The sequence below is a fragment of the Sceloporus occidentalis genome, unplaced genomic scaffold, assembly GCF_023333645.1.
Source record: "Sceloporus occidentalis isolate IW3139 unplaced genomic scaffold, rSceOcc1.0.p SCAF_40, whole genome shotgun sequence".
NCBI classification, from domain to species: domain Eukaryota; kingdom Metazoa; phylum Chordata; class Lepidosauria; order Squamata; family Phrynosomatidae; genus Sceloporus; species Sceloporus occidentalis.
The window spans coordinates 6248276-6271974 of NW_028317020.1; the positions used below are offsets into that span (position 1 = coordinate 6248276).

Sequence of the window (23699 nt, forward strand, 5' to 3'; positions counted from 1 at the left end):
TGTTGTTCCAATGTAGTTAACCTGGTGTCATTTTGAGATTTTCCAGTTGGCATCTCATTGAATGCCAGAGTTAATGTGCAATTAGTTTTGTAATCTGTAACACTTTCAGGCTACCACACAAATTGTTAAGTATAGTGGCATAGTAGCTGATTATGCTGATTAGATACATATGTATGTTATGTCACCTTTACAAAATGTAATCTGATCTCTATGTACCATAAGGACATTAACCACAGGATCATTAGGGTATTGTCTGGGTCTAGGAACCCTAAGAATGTGGGGACACTTAAAAGGAAACTGTAGTAACTCAATGTTAATTTCTTTATTAATGTACATTAGAGTCCATTTTACATGGCCTCTGTGTATTTTCACAATATATTGCACAGAAAAGAGGTGCTAAGAGTGTAAAAATTGCTTATTCCTGAAAAGTTGATAAAAAGTTTTATCAAGATCTACAAGTTCTTATAATGTGTGTTTAATACTACAGGCCTTAAACAGCTATAATGATGGGGACATAGAAGGATCTAGGAGACTAGGAAGAAATGCCTTGTACGTTGCAATTGCATCAATCATCATCGGTCTTCTGGTTATCGCAACATATTGTGTTGTCCACTTCACAACGGTATGTTAAAAAAGCAATCTGAATGATAGGGATTGCATGGTTATATAGCACTTTACTGGCGAGGCACACAGCATGCACTTCCAGTACTACCACCATCACTCACACACATTTTAAGTGGGAGAAAGAAGTCCACTCTTCCACGATGGACATTTTCTGCTAATAGTTCAAAAGCAGATTTATAAGACGGGGTTACTTGTTCTATTATGTTATCAAATTGAGTTATCTTTTAACTTTCTGTTTACAGAAATATAAAACCAATACATGTTAGTTGTTGCTGTATGAGCGATATGAATATTTAAGCTTTGAATCATTGTTTTGGCAGTAACTTTAGCAAAGTTTCTACCATCTAGGGTACCTATCTCACTGGTAGGCCCAACACCGGCGTACCACTAAAATTCCTCTATGTGCTGGTCGTTCCCCACATGGAGATCACCATTCAGACGCATTCTCTTATATTTGAGTAATATATAATATATCTAGTTCTTGACTGCTCAACAGTCACACTCTCAGTTCCCCAAACCTCGCCCTCTACCTAAAAATATACATATGGAAACCACATAAAGATGTTCACATCATATATTTGTAGACAGGGCCTTCAAAAGCATACTTATGTAAGATTATGTGGCCATTAATCTTACATAGCTGTATTTCTTCTGTATTTTAATGTAGCTGATTTACATTGCTTTTAATTTAGCCATTTAGCCTGTTTTGTTAAAGCACAGTGCAGGCCTAAACAAAGGTGAACAAGACAACTGTCTAAGAAAGTAGACAAAGGGGGAGTGCACTGAGGCCTGGCTGCATGAAACAGATTAAGACAGTTATGACGATGGACTAGACAAAGATGTGCATGTTTACCAAGAAGGTCCTAGGCCTGAGCAAGGAAGAATCCTGACTAATGAAAAAAAACACGGTGTCTCTAGTTAGGAGTCCCCTCTATGACATCTAGTTGAGGAGATAGTGGCTGCAACTGCTGTGACCCCTGTAGTTACACCCAGGGCCGGCCCAAGGCAAAATGCCGCCTGGGGCGAATTTTAAAATGCCGCCCCCCCCCTTATCTACCCTTCCTCTCCCTCCGTCCCTGCCCCCCCCATATTATCTACCCTTCCCCCCCCCATATTATCTACCCTTCCCCCCCCCATATTATCTACCCTTCCTCCCCCCCCTTGTACTTACCTTTCAGCAGTCCTGCGGCGAGTCTCCCTGTTCAGTCTCGGTGCCGGCTTGTAATGCTGAGCGCCGGAAATCTTCCGGCACTCAGCATTACAAGCCGGCACCGAGACCGAACAGGGAGACTCGCCGAAGAGGAGAGAGAGAGGGGCGCCGAGCGGGTACTGACAGCTTGGTAAGCGAAAACCACTCGGCGCCCCTTTCTCTCTGTTTCGCTTTAGAAAAAAAAAAAAAGGCGCTTGGGGCGGCGAAGTGCTGCCCCTTCAAAAGTGCCGCCTGGAGCGGCTGCCCCACTCGGCTCCATTGTCGGGCCGGCCCTGGTTACACCAGTGGTCTGACCATCACCTATAGTGCAGGATGTATAAGCTCAGCAAAAATTATAGATACTGCTAGAGACAAAATATCTGCACACAGCACACAGAGTTTATTTTAAGACAGAACATACATACTATATATAACACACAAGGCAAACTGTTAAGCAGCACAGCACACAATCATCAACACCATTACCAATTGTATACAGGTATTAACTTTTCAGGGCCATGCTCCTCCGCCAAACCAGACCCCAAGTATGTGATGAACTCTATAGCTACGGTAAAGGCAACAGTTCAGAGAGCAGGTCCCAAAGACAAGAAGCATCGGCTCTGATGTCCCACAGTTGACCCTCCTTTTGAAGCTTTGCCTGAAGTCTTTGTATGTCTGGATGGGTGCTTTATCAGACTAGCAATCTGCAGAGCAGAAGTCACATTGTCCATGAAGTGTAAGGTCTTCAACTGCGCTTTCCTGTGGGCCCTAAGTGTGGTAATGACTCTTATTTCGGGCTTCTGTCTGATACACTCCGTGAAGAGCTCTATCAAGATGATGACAAGCTGAAAGCTAAAAGGATGAAGCTTTGTCGGACCTCAGAACAAACTGGAACTTTGTCAGTTTTTCAGCCATTTACCAACACTAGACGATAAATATCTTGGTATATCAGGTGAATATAAGAACAAGGTATCACAGAACCCTACACATAAACTCTTGGGACAAATCAAAGGCTTTCTTGTGGTGAAGACTGACCAGGGCTACCTGAAATTTGTAGTCACTGATTTAATGGATCATGTCCATGATAAGGTATAGATTGTCTGCTATTACGTGGCCTGGAACACCATGGGCCTCATTTGATGGCTGACTGTAACTTGGTAGCCAGTACCTTATCTAAGATCTAATTGTCTATATTAAGGAGGGAGATTGGATGCCATTCATTTAAATCACAATTCTTATCTTTCTGTTTGTACAAGATCATGATTATACCTTACCTAATCATAGGAAGAATCTTGCCTTCCATCATCAACTCCTCATATAGCTTGAGCAGATCCTGACCAGTCAAATGTCCTGCCCTTCCTGAGGGCTCTGGCAGCAGACAGCAAGATACATGATAAACAGTGTTGATTACCCTGGCTAGGAATCTATTTGCAACTGTGGGGTCTGTTACCTTATGGGATTAAAGGTCCTTATAGTAGCCTAAAACTACCTTTTGGACTTCCTACTCCTGTCTTACTATGCTTAGGCTGCAACTTGGCTGAAGCCTTATGAAGTCCCTCTTCCTATCATGCTTCACCTGAAGAAAGCTAGACCTCCGTGTACTCCTAACACTGCGGTACAGTGGGGAAGTGGTCTTTCTTGGTAAAATGACCTGCATATGCAATGTACAGTTGCTTTATAATATCCTGTCTCTTAGAAAGTGCAATGAGGAAAAACTCCCCTCCCAGGTCAACCTGGAGCCAAATAGCCCTGTGATCAGAGAAATTAACACGTCTGTCCTGGACCACACTGAGCTATCAAGGTGGCTCCATGATGCCCATAGCATCTCTCAGAGACATCTTTGTAAGCATTTCCCTTAGAGAACTGGAAGGCTTATCTAACAAATCTACACTATCACACTATCTACACCTCTGATCGCTAAAGTTCTGTTGGTTCTCACCTATTTCCTCAGGGTCTTGAAATGTTACAGATGTTGTTTTTTATCTCTGGGGAAGCATACATTGAGGTAAACTGCACAGGCTCACCTGCCCATGAGTCATCTACATCTACTGCAGGCGAGCTCCTGGACAGACTAAACCATACAATTACTCCCCTGGATCAGAATGGTGACCGCCTCAAAAAGACATTACCACCTGATGAAAAAGAAGGCCACAAGGCCACTCCCTGCTAAGATGACAATATGACCAAGAATATGTTATGGTAAACTCCTGCAACATATAGACATTGGCCAACTGAGATAAAAGAAAGGGATGCTCTGTCATCGAGATTTATCCCTCACACATCTTCAATTAATGGAAAAAAGAGAGATACTGACTGTAATACAGGGAATAAGTAATAAAGGTTAGGAACCTATCTAACGTAATCTTACAAGCCATCACCTTCATCTATAATCTCACAGAACAGGAACCTTTCCCTCAATAGCCTCTGAGGCTCCAAAGTCCAGTCTGTTATTCAGTTTTCCATCTCAGCTTCTCAGGCCTACTCTGTCTCTGCCAAACCAGATCCTAAGTATCTTGATGAAGTCTGCAGCTAGGGTGAAGGCCAGCAGGTCAGAAGACAAAAAGAATACCCAAAAAGTATGATCTCACACTTTTCATTCAGTTGACCTTTGATTCTGAAGCTTTGTCAAAGTCTTCTCATGTCTGCATAGATACTCTCACAAACTGGCAAGCTACACAGTCAATGCTGCCGCCACCCATGTAGTTCAAGGTCTATCTGTGCCTTGCTTCTACCTCTCGGTATGGTGATCCCTCATATGTCAGGATTCCTTCTGATGCAGAGCTCTGTGCAATAGACAAGAGAAAAGGCAAAAGAGGGCAAGCCTTGTCTGACCCCAGAACAAATTAGTTATAGGTCAGTTTTCCATCAATTTGCCAATAACACACTGCAAATATCTTGGTTAATAGGCCCAATGAACAGAATATCTCCCCTAAGCCAGACCTATGAAAGGCCCTACCCACAAACTCAAGGAGCAAATGTCCAAAGACTTTCTCCTGGCAAGCCTGAACTTTGCAGTCCCAGATCATGTCCCTAATGAATGATATGCCGTCTGCATATCTGCTGCCAGGGATATCTGCAGGTCTAGTCCAACTGTGATGTGGTATGCAATACCTTAGCTAAGATCTTGAAGTCCCATGGAAACATAAGTGCATTGTCAAGTAATTGGCTGCTCAGTAGGGTTATTAAAGTTCCCTTTAATAATTCTGTCAGCATACATACACTGACTGCTATAAGCAAAAGATCAAAATGCCTACCTGTGGCTGCTTGAAAAGTCTTTTCCTCCATAGGCTTTCATTAGTCAGTGTCAGGGCCAGACTGGCCCACCAGGAAACCGGCAAATTTGCTGGGGGCATCACATTAACCACTACAAAAGGGGTAGGGGCATCAATACACAAGGGAGGGGGGTTGGCTGGGGGGCATCACATAAATCAATACTGACCCGACTTACCAATGCTTCCCCAGACTCGTTCCTCGTACTTCAGACTTCCTGGTGTCTAGTTGGGGCAGCCGGTGGACCTCTGCTGCTGCCGCCACTTCCGCCAGGGCTTCTATGATGGAGCACCGGAAGGTCACGCTGGTGCTCCGTCATACAAGCCCCCAGAGAAAGTGCCGGCAGCTGCGGAGGTTACCAGAGAGGAGGATCCAGGTCCCCTGCAGTGCTTCGAGGGAACTGGATCTTAGTCTTGTAGTCAGACCGCTATTCGAGGTCTGACTATAAGATGGCCTTGAATATCAGACAAGGGGCAAAACCTTGTCTTATAATCGAACAAATACAGTATTTAATTTTTTACTTATCCAGAGATAAAACACCCTCCTGAATTTGTAGTTACTTCAGAGGACAAAACATTCTAGGCCCAGAAATCAGTGAGAAGAAAAGTAAAGGTTTTGTGTTATTTATGCTATTTCAATAAGCAGATCTTATCACAAAGGATTAATCGCAGAAACTTGTAATTGTAAGGCCTGATTTAATTCTGCTCTACAGGGGACAAATCCCTTTGGTCTCACATTCCTTCCCCCATGAGGGAGAACCTTTTGTACACACACTGGAAGAACTGGAATTTATTCATCTAAAGTATAAGTAGCAAACGTTTGAATTCCATCATGTTTAATCTCTGTAATTTATTTGATTTATAGTTATTTGGATGGCAAATAGTGTGACTCCGGTATCTATGATGGATGCGTGTGAGTACCATGAGATAAAATATATGGGGCTGGTGTCCAAATGATTCCAGGGCTGCTTTTCATTCCCAGTCCGGCCCTGGTCAGTGTATTGGAGATTAAAACTGAGACATTCTATTGTTTGCCACAAGCCTATCTAGACCCATTCTAAATACTTAGAATTTAATAATTCACTTCTCGAATAATTTCAATCTGCCATGTGGTATACCAGACCTGGATATTATCGATTCTTTGGATTTATAGGATGAACTGTAATGTCGATTGTTGGGACTCATTTCATGAACTTTAATTAATTGATAATTGGATGAACTTGGATTGCTGATGTCTTTTTTTAAGTTATGTCATTTTCGGTTTGTTTATTTCGTTGGAATTGGCTTTGGAACACTGGGCATATAGTAATCATGGAATAAGGGATTTGAATCATGCGTTGAATTACATTGCATTAATGTATTATTATGATAAGTGTTTCCATATTTTTTTTTAACATAATATCTGAAAGTTGAGGCACCTATAGTCTAGATAAATTCATTAGCACATTAAGCATATTAGTATATATTTAAAGTAGAATTTATTTACTCCATCTCTATCCTTGTTTATTTTGTAATCAATACAAATAAAAGGGGAGTGCAGTCAGTGCAACACATTTTTCCATCCTAAATATTTATTTGGGTGATTAATTTATTTTAACATTTATAACAGATGTTAAGATACACTAAAATTATGTTTTAATTGTATTTGTATTTTTTTCAGCATACAATTTGAACATCAGAAAAAGCGCAAAGATAATATTTTAATTAAACATATATCAGACTCTTCAGCTCTTCAAACAGAGAGGCAAACCATTTCCCTATTTTATTTGAAAACAAGAGAACCAATAAATCAACCAATGGATTCCCTACACCTATGTGTGCTCCTACAATTGTATAATTTCATATGTATCATGTACCAGTGTCTTCTGAATAACATACAGAAAATGATGCTCCCTAGTGTAAAGTTTAATATGTAAAGCATGTAGTTTACAAAAACTAAATTTTTCCATATATATATAAATATATATATATATATTTTTATTTTTTTTTAAGCCAACATAGTTGTGTAGATGTATTCCAGTTGAAGTATGTAATATCCTGTGCTTAAAACTGTTCCGAAAGTATTTTTGGGGATGTTTTAACCCTTTTCGGTAAAACGTTATGCAAGTATTGCTTCCAAATGTATAGTGACTCCGCGTGATAGTAAAGGTCACTATAAGATTAAGTCTGAGTAAAATCTCATGTACGTACCTCAAAGTTAAAAGGAATTTATAAGAAGTTTTAAAAATGGCATACTTTGTGACATTATTTTTAACATAGCTATTTTTTAATGGTGTGTCCTGTACCATGTGGGCTGTTTTCATTTTAAATGTGTTACTTGTTTTATAATCAGTTCAGATTTCAGGACATAGAACAGAGGATGGACGTGCCATTACTGTGTCACATTTTAGTTTAATAGATATTCTGAGTTGTTTTAAAAAATATGAACCAAGCATCAGTTGATTTTTATGCCTTAATGGTTGTTGTTATCACATGTGACAGTCCATCTAAATGTAGGTTTTCGGATTTTCTTTACTGAGCACGATCCCAGGATGAAATATGCAGAGTAACATATAGATTTTTATTATACTAAACATTGCGGGAAATATTGTAATAAAATATTGGTGCTCAAAGTGGGCAAAATAAATTATGTGTGAATATTGCTCCACTTCCATAGTATGATTTAGTACATACCCATGTTATAATATGTCACCAAGCAATTGCCAAAGTAAGGCTGGCATTCTGCGGATGCGTTTGTGTAAATTAGCACTGACTATCGAACATTTGCAACAATGTAAACCAGTTCTTCTGTAACAATTATATGCTGGATTTATGTAGCAATCCACTGAAATTAGACTCCAGTATTCTGTTATTGAAAGTGAAATAGCACTTTCCTGAACAGGAATCAGTTTAAAAGCCCATTTAATGCTTTATAACATGCTACCCTTACAAATGGTCTTTTGGTGTAAAAAGGGCTTTGTACATGACAATCCTTTTAAAAAGGTTCTGAAATGCTTTATTGATAATGGGTGAATATATTTGACGACAAGACAACCAAATATCCTTTTCTTTGTAATAAAATGTAGTTGCTGTATTAGAATTTTCCTGGTATAGTGTCCATTATACCTCACATACATGTTTACTAGACATAGTAAATACACTCACTATTATTAGTAATAACTTAACAAACACAGAATAACGGTCAGTGGTTGTTCTGCTGCTATTTTTTAAGGTTTGCTGTTCAAAATAGTACCTAAAAATGTTTCCATTCAATGACGGTAAGAGATATATTTTGGGGAGTCACAAATATGTGATGCACAATGAAGTTTTGTATTAATTACAGCTAAGATTAGTGACAAGTGCTACGATATATCTGCAGCACAACAGTCTGCATTGGTGCTTACATTTTCAGTATACTTCACTTATTACTGTAATTACAGGAGTATGTGCCATATACATGAATATGTTGGAGTGACCTTAGTGTACTCATTGGGATACATTGGGGATCAGGGACAGCCTCACCCCACTAATTTGTAGGTGAATTAGTGAATTGACTATGACACCAAAAGGCAGGGGTCTCCCCCACCCCAGAGCTTCCATAGAACAAGATGAATGATCACCCTTGTGACCTTGCAGCATTTGAAGAAAAGAAAACTTGCGGTAGTAAAGGAATGTTCATGGCAGCACAGCCCATTATATTGGCGATCACTTGCAGTCTTTGCATACTGGAGATACTGAGTGATGGGGTTTGACATCATGTACATTTTGCTTTTCCCCATTTTCAAACCCTGCAGGGCCCTTTTGAAGATTCTGCTTGTTCAAATTTTCAAACGAGGTCTTACCACCATAGCAATCAATTAAATGTTCCATCATTTCATCGGCCACTACAGCTTTTCAAACCACTTTTCAAACTTTGCACCAGAATCTTTTTTTACACATAACCACAACTGAGAGCCTCAGTGACCCTTTAATGTTGTTGGGCCCTAGTGTTATGTATCTGATGCAATAATCACAATCCCCAGCTGTTTAACAAAACATGATTAAAAATATATTGTACCCATAAAAACCAGACTGCAAATCAGCAAACCTTAACACTATTAAATATGAAGAGTGTTGGTTCATGCGCCATTTATCTGTAAAACCTTTGTATATGTGTATCTGAATGTTGTATTTTTTTTTGATAAATATACTATATTTATATTATAAATGTTCAACTTTGTAGATTTTCTTAACTTTGTACTTGACACAAATAAATGTATGCGTATTCTTTGTTCTGACTATTTTTTCTGTATACAGTGCTTCCTCTATATCAAGCAGTCCAACAACATTTTTTTTAAAAATTACTTATATGAGAAAATGAAAAAACTTTGTAGTTTGCTTAAGAAATATTTGTGCTCAGCCCTGTCAGGCTATGACATCATATGCTGGTGTTTCGCTTCGTAAGAATGCATGGTGCTGGCAGCACCGATCAAAGGTCTCCCCAAAAAACAGATGGAGCAGAACACCAGGACTTGGGTTTAGCTTGCTGAATAGCACAGAGAAATTGTTTTCAGATAATATTCTGAAGTATATTCCATTTTACAGTAAAAAAATAAATAAATGCTTCCTGCACTTTTATAGTCTCCTTATGGTCCCAATGTCCTAAAGGAGTGGTAACATGACAATGAAAATAAGGGAATTTCAACATGCATTGGTAGGCATTAGGCTATTCGCATTATAACACAAGGCTAAGGACTGATTTTGGTTTCAGCGGGTAAAAGACAGGAAGACAAGATGAGCTGAAGAGTTCTTATCTGCTGTCAAAATTTTTGCTTCAATGTTCCATGATTATTGCATGATGCTTATCTCCATAGGAATAGCTTTGCATATTTAAAGGTCTAAAATAAAATATTCCTTTATGGTGTCAAGCTTGTGAAAAAGGTAATACATTACTGTCAGGGCCGGCCCAAGGCAAAATGCCGCCTGGGGCGAATTTTAAAATGCCGCCCCCCCCCTTATCTACCCTTCCTCTCCCTCTGTCCCTGCCGCCCCACCCCATTATCTACCCTTCCTCTCCCTCCGTCCCCCCCCCTTGTACTTACCTTTCAGCAGTCCTGCGGCGAGTCTCCCTGTTCGGTCTCGGTGCCGGCTTGTAATGCTGAGCGCCGGAAATCTTCCGGCACTCAGCATTACAAGCCGGCACCGAGACCGAACAGGGAGACTCGCCGCAGAGGAGAGAGAGAGAGGGGCGCCGAGCGGGTACTGACAGCTTGGTAAGCGAAAACCACTCAGCGCCCCTTTCTCTCTTTCGCTTTTTTAAAAAAAAAAAAAGGGCTTGGGGCGGCAAAGTGCCGCCCCTTCAAAAGTGCCGCCTGGAGCGATTGCCCCACTCGGCTCCATTGTCGGGCCGGCCCTGATTACTGTACTGTACTGTATTCGAGTTTTGTGTTAATACTGAAGGCTGAGGTCTCTTAAACACCCACAGACAGAAACTTGTACTCCTGCATGTTATAAACGTGGACAGATGGTCAGGTTAATGTGCTGGCCTCAGCTTCTGTACTCAGATTAGCACCAGCCACTTGGATGGGAACAGCTGCATTTTGCAAGACTGCAATGTATCTGTATTCTGATATGTAACTTTAGAACGGGGCTTTCTAAATATATATATTTTTTTGTAAAAATGTGTTAAATGATTAAACAGGGTCCATTTTATGGCAGAGTAAAATAAGTAAAAAAGTCTACTATTTAAAAACATTTATAAAATCAGTAATGTAGGAATATAGCTAAAAACAGACCAACTATGGTAGTTTAAACCAAGAAGTGGACTATTATTAATAAAGTTGTTGCAGTACATTAACTCTGAGCTATACAGTGATATATACTATAACCTTACTAGACCAAAAAGCCTTGTATTTATCATACCTACAAGCATCTTCCACTATGTATATTACTGTAAGCAATTTGTGAAAGCCTCTGTGTCAGCCCCACATGCAACTTCCCCCCTGAGTGTCAAGGGGCAGATCACTTTTTTTCCAATGGTAGGCCAGGCCAATTTTTACAGTCTCCCAGGGTTACGCAGCCCACACAGGAGACATGATGAAAACCACCTAACCCATTTGGCGCTGAACTCAGTGCTTACTCATAGATACTGTTACTCTGGGTTTTGAATTGGATATATATTGTGACAGGGAGAGGGGCATGGGGGTGGCTGGCATCTATGTTTCATGGAACACATTGCAGTAACCCCAGGGAGAATATTTTGTGGCAGAATATAGGACATTCTGTGGTTTAGTTTGGGTCCCTAGGGTGGAGCATTTTTGAGAGAAGGGAGGGCCAGTGCTCCACTACACAGTTTACTTCCAGCAGGTGGGGAGTCAAGTCCAGGTGTTCTGGATCGCCCAGGTGGGTCATCACCTGTTGACAATGAGCAGCAGGAGGCAGCTACAAAGTTCCCTGTGAGGGATTCAGTGGAAAGGATGCAAGCAATGCGTAAGACTGCATTTCTCTCCACAAGAGACTACAGAAATATTTCTTGGAATAAAAAAAGGTCTGTGCTACATTTTTGTTTTGTTGGTAGCGGGTAAGCCATCCAACTATAGTCAGCCTGTTAGCTAGTGCTCAGAGAGCAAGGCTTTTCTTTTGTTTGTTTTACATTTATGTTTTGTTTGCCAGATTTTTTAATAAAAAGGAATATAATCCCTACAGGAATTCAACCTTGTTTGGTATTTCCATCCCTAAGACTGTGTGGTTATAGAGCCCAGCTCACAATATATACACACACATAGTGACAAGATTAGTCAACTCTTTGGAATAACCAGCATTTATATATGGTATGATCTTTATCTAAGTTACAATAATGAACAAACACAATCTGTTTAAACTGATAACATACAAATGATTGTATTGTTCTTGTCCATATTGAATGCATCATTCAAACACTCACAGTGTGGGTTGGAAAAAGTATGTTAGCCTCTAGGCTAATCACTTCAACAAAAGCTAATGGGAGTCAGCAGGCCCGGACTGGCCATCAGGCACACCGGGCATTTTCCCGGTGGGGCGGGCGGCCCAGGGCCGGATTGACGTAGGGGCTGATGGAGAAAAAAATTTGCTAACATTTAAAAATAATTATCCAGTGATGTCACTAGATGAACCATCCAGTACCAGCAAAATGTGTAAAAAAAATATAAAAAAAAAAGTATTAATAAAATAAAATAATAAAGTTTATTATTTTAAGCAAGTGCTAAAATTTCTCAAAAATCTCAACAAAGAGTTAAAATAAAAGCACTTCAAATACCCAAGGGGTGTCTAATATAAAAAAAAAATGGCTGATGGGGTAATTTGGAGTGGCCGAGTACAGACTGACCAAAATGGAGAAAAAAAGCGCACTTCCCAAATGTGGCATTTTAAATCTCAAACAACATGACAAACCCATGCATGTCGGGTATCACTGCACTCAGGAGATGTTCCTGAACACACATTGGGGGGTTGTTTGACAGTGACATATACCAGAACCTGTATATCTATAACTAAAGTACAATTTGTGTGAAAAAAAAATAAAACAAATTACTATTACAAAGTTTGACAAAGTGTGGTTGTATAACTGTTGCATGGAAAGGGTTAAAATAACAGCATTTGAAATACCCTGGGGTGTCTAGTTTTCAAAAATATATGGTTTGAATGGGTTAAATTGAGTTAACCGGCTTCAAAGATGTTCCAAAGAGGAGATGGAGGCAGACTGACCAGATTTGTTAAAAAAGGTTTGGAAATCATAAAACGCTGCTTGTACTTATTGCCCTATAACTTACAAAAAACAGCAAAAAAACATAAAAACATTGGGTATTTCTAAACTCAGGACAAGTAGTAGAATCTATTTAGCTAGTTTTTTTACTTGCTTTTTTAGGTGAGTAAAAGATTTTCCAAATAAAAGTCATAAAATGTGGGTTTTTTTTCAAATTTTCACCATGTTTTTTTTATTTTTTTTATAGTAAATAAGATGATAAGATCAAAATAATGGTATCTGAAGAAAGCCCATCTTGTCCTGAAAAAAACAATATATAACTTATGTGGGTACACTAAATGGGTGAGGAGAAAATTACAGCTGAACACAAGCACCACAAAAGTATTAAAAAAGCCTCGGTCCCACAGGGTACAAAAAGAAAAAACGAGCCCGGTCCTTAGGGGGTAGACGGGGAGAGGGGGTAGTGTGAATGCATATGAGAATGAATGAATTAATGTGTGGATGAATTGTGTGAATGCGTACAAGAAGTAATTAATGTGTGGATGAATTGCTTGAGTGTTTTGGGGAAATGCAAAGATGGTACATGAAGGGTATGCTGTTTGCCGACAAAGATGTCTTACACTGGGCTGTTAGGGGACAAAGTTGGCTCAGGCTGGGCTGTAATATGTGTGTAATTTGTGTGCTGATCAGGTTCTATGTGGGCGATGTGGACGCCAGGGCTGGCTTTGGGGTGTGCAACCTGTGATCTATGCCTGTCATTTAGGGGGTTATCTATACCTTTTAATGCTGAGTTTATTAGTGAATTCCAATTGATTTATACCTGCAAAGCTGGGTATTATTCTGTTGATCTGTATCTGGTATGCTCTGTTTCCATACATTATTATTGTATACCTACAAACAGAGGGTTTGTATGTCTCATTCTGTATATTTGATCTATACCTTCAACGCTGAGTTAACATGTGATTTTCAATTGATCTATACCTGCAAATATAGGGTTTGTATGTGATCTCTACATGCAAGTGCTGTTTATATGTGTTGGATCTATAGTTCAGAGGGAGGAAAGAAAGGAGAGCTATGGCTTAGTAAATGAGGGACAAAGGGACTGGGAATATTTCAGGGGAGAGGACCTCTCAAAGTCATGGTCAGGGTGAGAAGGGGGGAAGACTGCACTGACTCTCACAGTCTTCCCCTAATCTGCAGTCAGTGTGGCAATTTTTTATTGGTGTGGTAGCAGAGGGAGTGATTACATGGTAGGGAGAGTGGAGCAGGGCCCAAGGAAATGTCAGTGTGGCAGAGCCTGTCCTATTTATGTAATGCTAATTGATTACAGTGACAAAAGCATGCTGAAATATAACTAATATACAACAAGAAATGGTATATTAAATTTGTTAATTTGGTTTAACAAAAAATAAATAAATAAACAAAAATGGGCTGCTCAGTCTTAAATGCCCGGGCCTATTTTTTGTCCCAGTCCAGGCCTGGGAGTCAGGAGTTAGCACACCTGGAGACCAGTCAATGCAACGGGATTGAAGGTATGATTTAGATCAGATAACACCATACCCTGGTACTTTACCTTACCCTGACAAAATATAGGATAGTTCATAAATCATTAGATAAGTTACAAAGAATCATATATTTAACCATGGTTCTCTTTAACAGAAATATTTTATATTATATATATATATGTCATTTAATCCTTTATTTAGAATTTAGTAAAAGAAAAAGTAAATGTGGGTCACAAAAAAACTAGTCGCTCACCATATCATTATTTTGTTCCTCTTCATGTGGCATAATTTATCAACAATAATCTTGCCACTGACATCAAACTACCTTAGATACTGAAGGTCCCAGGAAGAACAAACATCTAAATGTTTTATTAACAAAAGTTCAAATTTTAAAAAAGAATTCAGATTCTGTGCAAATATGCCTTTTTAGCAAATGTTGGGTTTTGCAGGTTTAGTTTACCACTTTCATTCGCATTATGTGACATAAATTGAAAAATGTGCACCCTCAAAATGTGGCCTTTTAGAACCGCAAACAACCAGACAAACCCATGCATGGGTGGTACCACTATACTCAGGAGATGTCCCTGAATAACTACCACAAACTCTGGCAAAGGCTGGTGGTAGAATTAGTGCATGGACAGTGCCAACTAAGGCAATATGGTGGCTCTTGTGTTGACACCTTTTCCTGATCCTTCAATCCGGGCAGAGGACGTCACTGCAAGTGCTGCAATATAGGAAATTGCAGAAAACAAGTGCAACACAGAAAAAATCATGGGGCATTAATAGGAAGTGATTCATCTAAATCTTTACACTAATTCATTGAAACGGATTGTTTCTGACACTTAAGATGTTAAATCTCCCTGTCCTGTAGCTAATATTTTTTTGCTGTACATTACTGACTTTAGGATTATAGTATATTATTTCAATTACTGTGATAGTAAATTTCAACAACTACAATGTGCTAACAAACAAGTAATCTGCAACAACCACTATTAAAGATGAAGAGAATAAATGGCTATGAAATGTAAAAAAAAAGCTTATCCACATATCTATTTGTCCAATATGCACTGAAGCCCAAAATTTAGAATCCATATGCTCATTTAATGGGAAAATATACAAACTATTTGTTGAACCTTTATATGCAAGAGGATTAAATAAAGGTTATAAAACCATAAGATACACTATATGGAAAAATATATTTGGACACAACTCTTAATTATTAAATCCAGGTGTATGAAATCAATCACCATGCCATGCGGTCTACATGTACAAACATTTGTGATAAAAATGGGTCGTTCTTAAGACCTTAGTGAATTCAAGCGTGGTACTTTCATAGGATGCCACATTTGCAATAAGTCAGTTCTAAAAATCTCATCCCTGCTAGATATTCCACGGTCGACTGTGTTATCATTGGAAAAGGAAAGTGTTTAGGAACAGCAACAACTCCAAGAAGCAGAAGACAGAGTGGGGTCACGAGTGCTGAGGCATATGGTGCGTAAAAGTCACCAACGCTCTGCTGATTCCATAGCTGAGGGGTTCCAAACTTCCACTGGCATTAATATCAGCACAAAAACTGTGCGGCGGGACCTTCATAGAATGGGTTTCCATGGCTGAGGAGTTAAAGGCAAGCCTCACATCACGAAATACAATGCTAAGTGTTGGGTTGAGTGGCGTAAAGCACGCGGCTACCGGACTCAGAGGAAACGCTTTCTGTGGAGTTATGAATCTCACTTCTCTGACAGTCTGATGGGCGAGTCTGGGTTTGGTGGATGCCAGGAGAACATTTCCTGCCTGACTGCACTGTGCCAGCTGTAAAGTTTGATAGAGGAGGGATAATGGTATTGGGCTGTTTTTCAGGGGTTGAGCACCTTACTTGCAGTGAAGGGAAATTTTAGTGCATCAACTGTGAGAACAGTGGATAAGACCCTTTTCGATTCCAGCCACAGAGCACAAATCAAGGTCTACAAAGAAACAGTGGGTTTTGTTTGGTGTGGAATAACTGGACTGGTCTGCACAGATACCTGACCTCAACTTCATCGAACACCTTTGGGATAAAGCGGTACGGAGATTGTGAGCCAGGTTTCTCGTGCAAAATCAGGGCCGGACCTCGCAAATGCACTACTGAATGAATGGGCAAAAATACCCACAGAAGCAAAATCTTGTGGAAAATCTTCCCAGAAGAGTGGAAAAGTCCTTGGTGTCCCAATACATTTGTCCATAGAGTGCAAGTTTCTGTACCTTAGCAGAAATATGGTTATCTAGCTTAAACACTTATAATTCATAATTAATAATGTTTCTAATAAAACAACTTCAGACTCTATGCGGAACTGTGTTATGAGATACATTTCTGGAATGTTTCAATGTTCTGCTTTTTCTCATATAAAGATAACATTCAGATTTGTAGAACATTGCGATGCACTCATATCTAACAAACACTCCAACAAAATCTTATCTGTGATGCTCCCAACTACTATTCAAACCCATCAGCTTCTGTAATAACACACAACGGTTAATAACTAGTATATTTCACTACACCGGCCGAAACACCAAGAACAGGCTACCGACATGCACGCTGATTGGTATAGAGGCGTGGAACGCACTGCGCCTTGGTCGGAAGCAGGAACCGGAAATGCGTCTCAGGCATAAACAAAGTCATCTTGGGGCGCAGTGCGCTGGTGAGATCGAAGTCCTATCATGGGGAACACAAGTAGCGAGCGGCCTGCTCCCCATAAGGGGCGAAGAGATAGTAGCGGAGGGACGACGAAAGGGGAAGACAGAGCCAAGATCCTAATGGACAGTCCGGAAGACGCAGTCATGTTCCCGGCCGAGGATAGTAAGGTAGTCGGACGCTGCGTGCATATGTCTGCGTAGTGTGTTCACCTAATGCCTCCACAGGGGATGGGAGGGATGTGCTTGGCGCTGACTCCATGCGATAAGTTGGAGTGTATGTATAAATAACGTGTCGTCAGTAGTGACTACGTGATGTGGCTGCCCTGTTCTTGTGTTGCAAAGGTCAAAGGTCAGCGTGTATTTCTGTACATACATCTGCACGGAGGCATACAGATCTAAATGGGAAAGCATCTGATCAGCCTAGATGTAAACCTAAAATCGATCCACCGTGATACTGAGATGTCTGTGTCTCAAGAGCCATCCTTTGGGTAAAATAGATCTGACAATTTAGAGTAAGGAAAACCTTTATAAAAGGGAATAATTGGGGAAGAACTTCTCTGGGATGTTCCTAGGACTAGTCTGAATAGCTGTAAACTTTGTATTGTTTGGTGATATGCGCCCCTAACCTAATGTTTTCTTCTGATGTTGACTTTTGTTTTCTCTACTTTTTCAGGCTCCGTTGGAGAAAGAGGAGTTCCTGGCGTGGCAGCAAGATTTAGAAGTAAATGATAAAGCGCCCACCCAAGCTCGCCCGACGGTTTTTCGCTGGACTGGCGGAGGGAAAGAAATTTATTTAGCAGGGTCTTTTAATAACTGGGGGAAAATACCCCTCACAAAAAGGTAAAAGGCCAAACGCTAAAGTCTTAAATAAATGTGGTTTTTATTGCCATCTTGTTATGTTAATGTAAATTGTAGAATGAAGATTCTAGTGTATTTCATAAATATAATATTCATTATCTTATGTGCACCGTACCTTTTCTGACAGTAATTCCTGCCCATCATAGAGAGCTGGGTGCTAATGGGGGGGGGGGCATAGTTGCCTAAAATCTTATTGAGGTTGGAATCACATCTCTATGGTTTATCTCTATGGTTTTGTTTGGGGCAAAAAAACAGGACTGTCAGACAAAGTAAGTGCCCATAAGATAACGTTTGATGCCTTAATGGTAGATTCGGGGCGTATAGTAATGAAGAAAAATAAGTGATATATTGCATATTGGAGTGGATATTAAAGGGTCTTTGCATAATAGTTTTCGGTGACCCAACAGGAGCATCCTGTTTCACAACACAATGGAGACCGTACATATCTAGATATGCATGAGCACACACACTGTTTGTGTTTTTCCTTTTATTGATATGTACTGCCTTAAAACACAGACATCAAACTGGATGAACTATTCATGATTCGGAAATATCTGATGTGTTTACGTGTTTTGGTGTTCCATAATATTTTAAATTACCTTTTAATTTATTTTCTATTTTAGCCAAAACAACTTTGTTGCGATATTAGACCTTCCGGAAGGTGAACATCAGTACAAATTTCTTGTGGATGGCCAGTGGACTCATGATTCTTCTGAGGTAGGTTTGTGTTAAGCATATCAGCTAAAGCTTATTTTCTACTTATTTAACCGATGTTATATGAATGACTGTGTATGTATGGTGTGTGTGTGTGTATATCTGCTCCAGTCCAATATAAGTGCTATTATTGTGAAGCATCTGGGAGTAACGGCTCAGTGGTAGACCACGCACACTTACAATGCGGGGCCGCTGTGTGCGCTGAAGATCGTTGTGCGTAAAATAGCATCACTCGCTACAGGATTCCAAACTGCCTTTGGAAGTAACATCAGCGTAAGCACTCTGCTTCGTGAAATTGGTTTCCTTGGCTATGCAGCTACACGCAATGCTAAGCATTGTTATATTAATGCCTGTGGTTTTTGAATGGGGTGTCCAACAAACTCCTATAGGTGTGATGTCTGGTGTGCACATATATTGTGTGTATGTACCGTATTGGCTCGAATATAGGCCGCACTTTTTTCCCCCACTTTAAGTCTTTAAAGTGGGGGTGCGGCCTATATTCGGGGTCTAGCGCCCGACGCCCAGGACATGCAGTCCTGGGCGCCGGGCAGGGTTAGGATACAGATCCCCCGCAGCGGTGCAGGGGACCTGCATCCTACTCCCCGATACGCTCAGACAGCCTCCCCTGCCAGCACTTTCCACGGAGGGGGGGGGTGCCTTTACGGGAGGTTGTCTAAGCGCATCGTGCGGATGGTCCCCACGATGCGTTTTACCTCTGCCCCCAAGGCGGGGGACATCTACGCAATACGCGCACACAACGGAAGTTGTGTACGCGTATTGCGTAGATGTCCCCCGCCAGACACCCGGGAGTCTCCTCTGGTAAGTCGGGGGGGGGCCGGCAGAGTGGCAGCATATCTCGAGGGGGAGGAGGACAGTGGCAGCATATCTCGAGGGGGGAGGAGGACAGTGGCAGCATATCTCGGGGGGGGGGGGGGGGGGACAGAGTGGCAGCATGTTTTTTTTGGTGCTTTTTTAAAGAAAAAAACTTTTTCTTTAAAAAAGCACCAAACTTTTAGGGTGCGGCCTATAGCCTATATACAGGGGCGGCCTATATCCGAGCCAATACGGTATATATAATAGGGATAAACCAAAATGAAAATTCTAAACCGAAACCGAAAATGACCCCCCCCCCCCCCTTTTTAGAGGAAAAAAAGAAAAAAAAAACACTTTTATTAAATATAAGTAAAACTAAAATTGGACAAAAAAAAATAATAAACTAGTAAAAATAAAATGAAAATAAAATAATTTTTTATATATATATATATATATATATATATATATATATATATATATACACACACACACACACACCCAGGCAGTCGGTTTATGCTGGAGTGATGGCTGCCTGAGCATTGTAGGCAGTGTGATTGAATGACACCATGTATATGAAATGTGGGGATAGGCTTGTGGGATAGGATTGTTGGCAGAGGAGCCAACCATGAGGGAGGATGTGCTAGATATAGTATTTATAGTATCTACAAATGGAGAGTAGTTCCCTAAGACTAGAAGCTGGCAATTGCAGTATCACTTCACAAAAAAAGTAGCAGGGAACACTCGGCCATCTACAGCCCATCTGAATGGTTCGCATGATAAAGAAACAGTATGGGTATACCGCCGGGAGATCCTGTCGAACTAACTTATTGGGTACCAAAAATAATAGACCAAGGTGAAAAGGTAGATATAGTCTATCAAGGTTTCAGTAAGGCAATTGACACTGCCCCCCATAGAAAACTTGTAAGTTGCAGTCTTTGGGTTTGGATGTTATTTGAATGGATAATGTAATGGTTGAGTGACAGAAGGTATGGCATGAAAGGTACATATTATTAGGAGGAAGGACTTCTTACTAGTGGCTTCCTCAATGATCAGTATTGCGACCCGTATGTTTTAATATTTTTTTTTATTAGTGATATTACAGAAGGTATTAATGGTAAACTTTGTCTATTTGCAGACGATACAAAGGTCTGCAACAGAGTATAAATAGCGAATGGCCTAAGTAAATTAGAAAAATGGTTGTGAGTGCGACACTTGCAGCTTAGTGTTGATAAATGTAAAATAATTTAATTGCAACACATTACAATTTACACAGCCTTCCCAGAAAAGTGGAATTGGTTATAGCTGCAAAGGGGGGAGCAACTACATATTAATGTCTATGTATTTCAAATGTAATGTCATAAATGTCCATGTCGGTGTAATGGTCCGGTGTCCCAATGCTTTCAAGGAAAGAAAAAGAGGAGACTTTAAACATGCATGAGTAGGCATAAAGTTATCCTCACTCTAGGACCAAGGCCTGGTTATGGTTTGAGTCTTTACATTTGGAAAAATATATATGTATATTGTTGTGAATTCTCTCTTACTTGCCCTTTGTATTTTTGGCATTGTCACACACACACACGTCTTATTAATTAGCTATTAGTACTTTTTTTTTCTTTCATATAACAGAGTTTTAGTGATTTATATTTTTAATTTGTCTTTCTCCAGCCAGTAGTCACCAGCCAGATGGGCACAGTGAACAATGTCATTCAAGTGAAGAAAACGGACTTTGAAGTATTTGATGCCTTAATGGTGGATTCCCAGAAAGGTTCCGATTTATCAGGTATGATTATACAGACTGAAATGTATTTCTCAATTTGAAATCCCGTGAAATTCATCCTGTCTCTCTGTTCAGCTGATATGTTTACGGGTCGGAAATCAACCTTTATTCAAACATGTTCAGCTTCTTCCTTCTCAATAGATATGCTCACAAACCAACCTTTTAATAAGAAGGTGGACATGTGACAGTGTTAGTTGGACACGAAATGTTAAGTCTTGATGCTTCTAGCTCACCATGGAGTGTTGTTCCGAAACTTGCTGTTTCCTGTAATCCCCTAAGAGCTGTAGTTTGGTGCTTTCTACTCCCGACTTGCCAGGCACACTTTTAAATTCACGTTTTCATGTAAAACCAGATTCTGGGACAATGCCAGCGTTAAGTGAACAAGATTATATTTAGGAATTAACTCAGCTAATAAAGTGTCTGTGCTGTCTCTCTTTGATTTAGAGTTATCCAGTTCACCACCTGGGCCATACCAGCAGGAACCATATAGCTGTAAACTAGAAGAACGTTTTAAATCTCCTCCCATCCTCCCACCGCATTTACTCCAAGTCATACTTAACAAAGATACAGGAATTTCGGTAAGTATAACCACTTAGTGTTGTGCTTCTAAACCAATGCTTGCATCTTATATATTTATATGGATTTTGTTTTTTGTAACTTGATTTACTGCCGTTAATCTAAATGGTCGCTGTCCTCTTACAGTGTGATCCAGCTTTGCTCCCGGAACCCAACCACGTTATGCTGAATCATCTTTATGCCCTTTCGATTAAGGTACCTACAAACTTTAACTGTATTGCATTACAAGAAAGTAGAGCTTATTAGGTCAGCTGCCAATTGTTGCAAGTTGAATATTTCTTCTGATCAAATTAGCTATGCATTATGAGGGATTATGATATTTTTTTTGACCCAGCACACTGTATGTTTCATCCATGATTTCCTCAATTTAATTGTGTTTCTTAAAAGAATCACTCCAGCCCTGGATAGAACTCAGGATATTTTGGTCTATTCACAAATAGTCAAGAAAATACGAGTTGGCAGTTCAGGCAAGTTTGGGACATATTCACCATTGCCTTGTCCCAGCAGAATCATAACTTGACTGGAGCACACCAGTACAGACACTGGAGTACAGTCACCAACAGGGTGCAATTTAACACACACAGCAACATCCTTATCTTTATGCAACCTAAGTTTACATGGCAATAAAATAACTAAGTCCTGTGCTAAGAATTTGCCCTAAAAATATACCTTTTGTCAGTGAGATGGGGGAGTAAAATTGAGACGGTATGGTGTCCCACCTCCCTTCGCCATGTTTTGTGGGATTGTGGTAGTAGAGATCTTCATGAAAAATATATCCTTAAGGCCCTTAAGTTCTCTTCAGGCCACGGAAAGGGGGCAATCCATGCCCCACTCCAGAGTTAATTATGAGCTCTTCTTAAAGGCAAAAAATTACCGTTTTTTTATTTTTAATTTGTTTGATCCCTATACTACAGAATCTCACCCACCAATTCCCAAATCTTCATCATCACTATTATTTTTAATGAAGTGTGGTTCTGTAGAAGGCAGAGGGGTGTATTCACTAAAGACAGACTTGGTTTGACAGATTGCAAGAGAATTGTGGTTCCACCTCCTTCACTTCACTATTCTTTATGAAGGGCCAGCTCTGGCAATTTTCTCCAGCAAGAAGGGCTGAGGGGACCCTGTATAATGTATTTTTTGGGGGTTAGGAGACTGAATAAATCTCACTAAATTAACTTCATTATTCAGGGTCAAGTTCTTTTTTCATAGCAGAACCTCTCTGGGTTTGGAGCTTCTTAATATATAGTGAAGTCAAGGAGCTGAAACCAACTTTTGTGCAAATTCTCCCATGAGTGAATAGACCACATAGGTGTACGACCAGCAGAGGAGGGTTCTTCCACTCTTGGACTCTTCTGCTCCAGTATAAACCATCATGATGACCGGTGTAAGACAGGCCCTGAATGTCTGTCACTGCTTTCTCATGGTTACCACCAACCTTAGTTAAAGCTACTCACTAGGATGTACATAACATCAAAAGTATGGATCGTCGAGCAGACAATGTACTTTTTTTAGCCAATTGGCATGAGGTGACCTATTATTGGGTAAACTTTGGAATTAGCCCTCAGTAAAAGTGCTGATGGAATAGCCTGCATGAAAAGTAAAAATTATTTTTAAGTTATGGACAAAGTAATAAGGAACTAAATTGTATTGAAATAATCGGTAATGGCTGGTATATGTAATAAAGGGCCAACAGTGGATAGTGTCTATTGCAAGAATGCAGTTTTGTGGACATCTAATTTTTTTTCTTCTTCTTCATAGGATGGGGTCATGGTGCTCAGCGCTACCCACCGTTACAAGAAGAAATATGTCACCACATTGCTGTACAAACCAATATAAGCTTCTGCCAGAGACTGATATGTTATTTACGCATTTCCACTTTTTTACATGTTAAAATAAATACATATATTATTTACAGAATATTTATATTTGACAGCAGTTTGTTGAGATGTTGAAATCCACCACTGGATCATTTCCAGGTATTTCTTCCTGTAAAGTTTCAGACTGTAGG

General features: G+C 40.0%; 1 protein-coding gene across 1 annotated transcript; it reads left to right on the plus strand.

Moving 5' to 3' along the window:
• Window positions 1-16977: 16977 nt before the first annotated feature.
• On the plus strand, window positions 16978-23527 carry PRKAB1 (protein kinase AMP-activated non-catalytic subunit beta 1). Its single transcript, XM_089489595.1, has 7 exons — window positions 16978-17121; window positions 17627-17793; window positions 18435-18528; window positions 21004-21118; window positions 21560-21693; window positions 21818-21886; window positions 23450-23527. Exons 1-7 carry the CDS (start codon window positions 16978-16980, stop codon window positions 23525-23527), a joined length of 801 nt encoding a protein of 266 aa, XP_089345721.1.
• Window positions 23528-23699: the final 172 nt, after the last annotated feature.